At 58.2% G+C, this 6,212-nt stretch overlaps 2 protein-coding genes across 2 annotated transcripts; one reads left to right on the plus strand and one right to left on the minus strand.

Annotated features, from left to right (window-relative positions):
* Positions 1-42: 42 nt before the first annotated feature.
* On the minus strand, positions 43-463 carry AFUA_6G14700 (uncharacterized protein; the record flags this gene model as incomplete). The annotated part of the gene is made up of 2 exons (XM_746250.1): positions 43-136; positions 249-463. The coding sequence occupies 2 exons, from the start codon at positions 461-463 to the stop codon at positions 43-45; spliced, it is 309 nt and encodes a 102-aa protein (XP_751343.1).
* Positions 464-854: 391 nt separating this feature from the next.
* Positions 855-6,061, plus strand: AFUA_6G14720 (putative telomere-associated RecQ helicase; the record flags this gene model as incomplete). The annotated part of the gene is made up of 5 exons (XM_746251.1): positions 855-1,614; positions 2,095-3,596; positions 3,832-5,049; positions 5,137-5,753; positions 5,821-6,061. 5 exons carry the CDS (start codon positions 855-857, stop codon positions 6,059-6,061), a joined length of 4,338 nt encoding a protein of 1,445 aa, XP_751344.1.
* Positions 6,062-6,212: the final 151 nt, after the last annotated feature.

A 6,212-nucleotide genomic window follows, 5' to 3' on the forward strand; every position in this document is an offset into this window, starting at 1 on the left:
CTAAATCAGTACACTGCAGTCTAAAATTGCAGAGGTTTCTGACTAGGTCTGCAGCAGCTGAATAGTAGAAATGCTCATATGGCCATACGGTGATTTCGGCCAGAGCCAGAAGGTGGATGGCCTGAGGCTGAGTCGGCTGGGGCCGAAATCAGCAGGCAGGGTCGCATACATTCTACACCGAATCCAGAGGTTCTCTAGGGCCGCAGCAGCCGAATCGACCCTTGTATATAATGTAGATGAAGCCATACCGTGATTTCGGCCAGAGCCAGAAGGTGGAGAGCCTGAGGCCGAGTTGGCTGGGGCTGAAATCAGCAGGCAGGGTCGCATACATTCTACACCGAATCCAGAGGTTCTCTAGGGCCGCAGCAGCCGAATCAACCCTGTTCCCCAGGGGTTGAACCGTCCTGCCCTCGATGGGCTTGCGCGCCCCCTGATTGGTCCGTTGCCCTGGCTCCCCCCTCATATCCACCGCGCGTGCTCCCGGTGCGTGCGTGCGTGGGGATACAGCCCCCTGATATGGTGCTGCCCATGTTTCCTACCTCAGCACTCTAGATCCACGCCTTCTTCGCCCTGATATAATCACTAATCACTAACTAATCACTTTACTGTGTGAATTAGCTTCCTAGCTTGTGTTTCAGGTCGCGTTTCCAAGGTCGCGTTTCCAAGGTCGTGTTTCCAGGTCGTGTTTCCAGGTCGTGTTTCCAGGTCATGTGTTTCCAGGCCGTGTTCAGTGTTCCCAAGGTCCACCTATCCAGGTTATGTTTCTATGTCGCATACCTAATATATCCTAACTAGTAGTGATCTAGTTTCACCTCTATTCTCCTCTTACTGTATATATCCTCCTCTCCTTTTAAATGGACCTATTTCTCTACAATCCCACCTACCAGGTCTGGATCTGCACCGCACCTCGCTGCCAGTATGCCGTCTCACCCCGGACCCTACTGGGCCACCTCCGCACCCGCCACCGGTCCCATCCTACTGTGGCCACGCCTGCTCTCTGTCAGGCGGTGCTGACCGAGATGCTCCAGCGGCCATGGGCAGACCCAAGCCAGGGGCCCTGCCCCCAGCCCTCCACTGGGGACCCCCCCGTGCCAGGCCTGCCAGTGTACCAGGGGCGCGGGTGCCCCCACTGCCCCTACATCTGCCGGGCCCTGGCCGGGCTTCAGGACCACCGTGCCCGGAAACATAAGGACCAGGATGGATACTGGGGCCAGGGTAAACTTTCAGCAGCTCGGGCCCAGGCCCGGGCCCAGGCCCGCCTGGCAGATCGTGTGGTTAGCTGCCAGCGGTTCTACCGTGCTGGGCCAGGGAGCCATTTCTTTGAGATGACCTGCGCTGCCCAGCCAAGCCAGCAGGCCCTGCTAGCCGCCCCTCAGACCCCTGCTGAGCGCATCCGCGCTCATATAGACCAGGCCCTGCGGGAGGCGGAGGCGGCAGCTACGCTAGTAAATGGCCAGGTCCCTAGCCTAGAAGGCCACCCAACCGAGGTCTCTCCCTGGCTGGAGCTGACCCGCTGGCCAGAGTACCTACGCGGGCAGGATCTAACTGCAGTGGCCCTGCTCAGATGCCCAGCAGACCCAGTGCAGGAGCCCCTGCTTGCCCTATTCAGTGCTAGTATCGAGCGGCTGATCTGGCAGGCCTACCAGACCATCCGGAGCGGCCAGATCAATGAATTTGACCAGGTCCAGATCAATACCTTCTTTCGCGAGCCCGGGGTCTGGAACCGGCCCATCCAGATCCACCTCCGGCTGAAGACCTATCGCCAGTACTGCCAGGTCTGGCAGCGGCTGGTCTGCTTCGCCTACCGCAGCACCAGACCCGACCAGCCCATCCAGCTGCGCCACCAGCTGAACACCACCCAGCTGGCCGCGCTGGACCAGATGGAGGAGTATGGCCAGCAGTTCCTAGCCCTGCGCGCCAAGGGGCCAGAGACCTAACTAGCATTAGAGGCATCACAAATCCCGCAGGAATCCGGGGCATCAGGGGCACCACTGCTAGCACCCCCAGCACCCCCAGCACCCCCAGCGCCCCGGGGACCAGCCGAACCCCTAGGGCCCCCAGCACTACCAGCGCCCCCATCACTATCCCCCCCAGAGGAAAAGGCACAGAACCAGCTGGACCAGGCCTGTCTCACCCTCTCTATTGCCCTCCTGGACCATACCCTGAAGGGGGATCTCTTTGAAAGCACCCTGGTGGCCTTCCTTGCAGTGCTAGGGGTGGACCCCGCACGCCAGACCTTCCGGGAGCCCTACAGCTATACCAGTTACCTCTCCGGACTGGTTAAGATAGCCCAGATGCTGGTGGCCCTGCAGGCAGTCCACCTAACTAGGGCCGGTGCCGTCAGCCACCCTGCAGATGCCCTGGATGAGATGCGCGAGCGCTTCCTGCTGTATGGGGTACGTGCCCCCTTTGGCTGGATCACACGGCTGCGCACCTACGGGAAGAAGATCCAGAATAGCACCACCAGCCTAGGCTATATCTACTGGAGTGATGATGAGCAGACCCTCAGCTATAAAGACCTGCGGCTCAGCATGCGGGGGCTACGCCAGTTCATTGCCGGCCAGGTGCAACTAGCCCAGGCAGACCTGGCACGGCTCTTCCTCCTCCATGAGGAGGAGATAAGGGAGGAGATAGTGCCCCAGCTAGCCCTACATAAGCTGCAGGATGACCCCACGAAGAACCAGCGGGGCTGGAACTTCCTGCAGGACCAGCGGACCCGGGCTGCCCTGCCTACCACAGGGGAATGGTGGCTGCTTGATCGTGTGCTAGGGACTGACTGGCTCTGGGAGGAGTTCCTGCAGCTACACCAGATTGGCCAGCAGGACCAGGTGCTCTGGCAGGCAGGGGCAGTAGACCAGTACCTACAGCAGGTAAAAGTATTCCTAGAGCGCCTGCTTCTGCTAGTCCATATGACTGGGGGGCAGCCAGCCCGGGCCACAGAGCTACTCAGCCTGCGCCATAGCAATACCCTCCATGGCCGCCACCGCAATATATTTATTGAGCACGGGCTCGTGAGCACCGTCACCACCTACCATAAGGGGTATTCTATTAATAACACCACCAAGATCATCCACCGGTATCTGCCAAAGGCCGTTAGTGAGCTAGTAGTCTACTACCTATGGCTTATCCTGCCCTTCTGCCAGGCCCTGCAGAAGCTGGTCTATGGGCAGAAGGGCCCGGCCTCTGCCTTCCTATGGCCGGCGGGGGAGGGGAGCTGGGATAGCAGCCAGCTGCGCAAGGTCCTCCAGCGCGAGGCACGGACCCATCTACAGACCAAGATGAATATCCTGTCCTACCGGCACGCAGCTATTGCCATCTCCCGCGTACACCTGAAATGCGGGGGGTTTAAGCGGGACTATGGGGCAGATGATGCAGCCTTTAATGAGCAGGCTAGCCATGGGTCCTGGATTGCAGGCACTGTATATGCGCGGGGGCTACAGGAGGCACCAGGCCATGTAGAGGCACGACGGCGCCAATACCGGGCCATTAGTCGCGAATGGCATGGGTTCCTGGGGTTTGAGACCTACCTAGGGCCCCGTAAACGGCCGGCGCAGGATGACCTTAGGGTAGGGCAGCCAAAGCAGCAGTGTATCATGGTGGAGATGGATTATGATTAGGCCCTAGGGATAGAGGGAAGTATTTATTTTAATACAGTATATATATATATAAAGGTCTCAATGGCATGATATTCAGCATGATAGTAGTGCCATCCTAATACCTCAAGCATTCGATAAGCCACTGCCTATATTACCATCTCATTCTAATGGCCTGCTCTGCCAGCAAGATCCTTATTGCTTATTCATTGCCTCTACCATGGAATCTATGCGTAAGCATTGGCGAACTATTCATGAGTGGTCCCAGCAGACCCATCGCGGGCGGGCAGGCCCAAAGGAGAAGGCTAGGGGGGAGGCAGAGCTACAGCAGTCATTCCAATATGTATCATGGCAGCAGGTGTTTCCTAGTGGTCTAGGGTCCCACTATATCCATATTCGCTATCCAGATTGGGTCCCCCTACCCCCATCTATGCAGGGCGTGCAGGCGGCGGTTAATGAGGTGGTGCAGGCCTGGGAGCAGGCGCAGGCGCAGGCCAAGGCCGACCAGGCCATCCAGGCCAGCCAGTTGACTGATGCGAATCCATGGCTGCGGATGACGAGGTGGGCGGACTATCTACAAGGCATCCAGGCATATGATCTGCTTGCCTGCGTGGCAGTGCCAGAGGCAGATACTGTGGATGCCACTGAGCAGGGCGTGCAGGTGATCTGGGATACTATGGCGCAGGTCACCCGCAAGAGCCAGCAGACAGTCCAGCATTGCGGCCAGGCCATCCGGGTGGAGGCCGTCCGGTCTGAAAAAGGGCAGACCCCGCACCGGCCGTTATTAGCATATATGGATGAGGCGGCGATCCAGAAGCATGTCCATCCATGGCAGCAGATATTAGCATTCATCGCCCGCACGCAGGCCCCGCACGACTGGACTAGCCCGAAATATGGGATGACAGCACGGCAGCAATCAAAATGGCGCCAGCTATGGCAGCTAGCAAGGCAGCCCGCAGGCAGCCCTGACCCCAACCTCCATGGCAGCCAGGCTGCAGACCTAGAGGCATGGGCGATGACTGCCATTGAAAAAGCATGCTTAGAATTTTGCATTGAGCTGCTTAACCAGCGCCATCGCAGCCATGAATATGAGAGTGCGTTAGTATGCGCCATGGCAGTGCTCGGGCAGGGAGACACTGGCTGGCGGGATCCTGAGAGTTACCCACCAATATTATCCCGCGTGATCAAGATCGCGCGGTTCATGATCGTGCAGAAAGCATTATGGATGGATCCAAATCCATGGCAGATCATTCAGACCTGGGCACGGAAGGACCAGAGCGCAGAATGGGTGCTGGCCAGCGCAGATGATCAACTTGGGGAGATTGATGAGGGATATGGCAGCGATGACCAGCCATCCACCCCAGGGCCCCCATCATCGCCCCCGTCATCCGTCCATAGTGATGACCCATTGCCCGCGGTCAACATTCGCCCGAGCCGCCGGCCATTCCAGGAGCAGGTAACTTGGATGATGCACCAGTTTATGATCCGCGGGACCCACAGTCCCATGGAAACATTGCTGGATTGGCATACATATGGGCTCAAGGTTCATTATAATCATACAGCCCCCGGCCATGTGACATGGATGGGGGAGGACCAACTGTTATACCAGCAGATGGCATTCACCATGGGCGATTTCCGGGGGTTCATCCATGGATTGGTGACCGCAGCCTGGGAGATACTCAGTCATTTATGCATGCAGGATCATGCGCGGATGCCCCCCATTCCATGGACGACATTATATGACGATCCCAGCCAGAGCCAGGCCGGGTGGAACTTTGTGCAGGACGCACGGACCCAGTGGCCGGTGGATGGGACCCACTGGATGATCGACCGGCTGCGGGCCGAGCCGGCCATGCAGCGGCACTTCCTGCAGGGGGGCCGATTCCACCCCAGTGCCATCCAGCAGTATTGGCAGCGCGTGGCCCAGTTCAAGGAGAAATTAGCCATTATCGTGCATGCCACCGCGGGGCAGCTGGCCCGGGCCCCAGAGTTATTAAGCATTCAGCATTGCAACACCATGAATAGTCAACAGCGGAATATATATATTGAGGATGGCATGGTTACGTTTGTGACGGCATATCATAAGGGGTTCCATGTGAGTAATGATGTGAAGATCATCCATCGATATGTGCCGCGGGAGGTAGGGGAGTTGGTGGTATGGTATATCTGGCTGGTGATGCCATTTATCGACCAGTTGGCTGCATGGCAGGCCGCACAGGCCGCGCAGTGCAGGCAGGCCATGCAGGGAAGCCAGACCGCGCAGGGAAGGCATGGAACCCACGGCAGCCAGGCCGTCTCCGGGAGGTGCTCAAACGGGAAACCCGCACCTGGCTGGGCACCGCCATCCATATTGCTGCATACCGGGACATCGCTATTGGCATCAGCCGCCGATTTTTGCGGCCATCCACTGCATTCCCCCAGAATATCCAGGAGGCCGAGCCGCCCGCCGCCATGGATGCCGATGCTGAGGAGCACATGGATCACGAGCAGTGGATGGGCCATAGGGTTAGGGTTAGGGTTAGGGTTAGGGTTAGGGTTAGGGTTAGGGTTAGGGTTAGGGTTAGGGTTAGGGTTAGGGTTAGGGTTAGGGTTAGGGTTAGGGTTAGGGTTAGGGTTAGG

Source organism: Aspergillus fumigatus, chromosome 6, assembly GCF_000002655.1.
Source record: "Aspergillus fumigatus Af293 chromosome 6, whole genome shotgun sequence".
NCBI classification, from domain to species: Eukaryota; Fungi; Ascomycota; class Eurotiomycetes; order Eurotiales; family Aspergillaceae; genus Aspergillus; species Aspergillus fumigatus.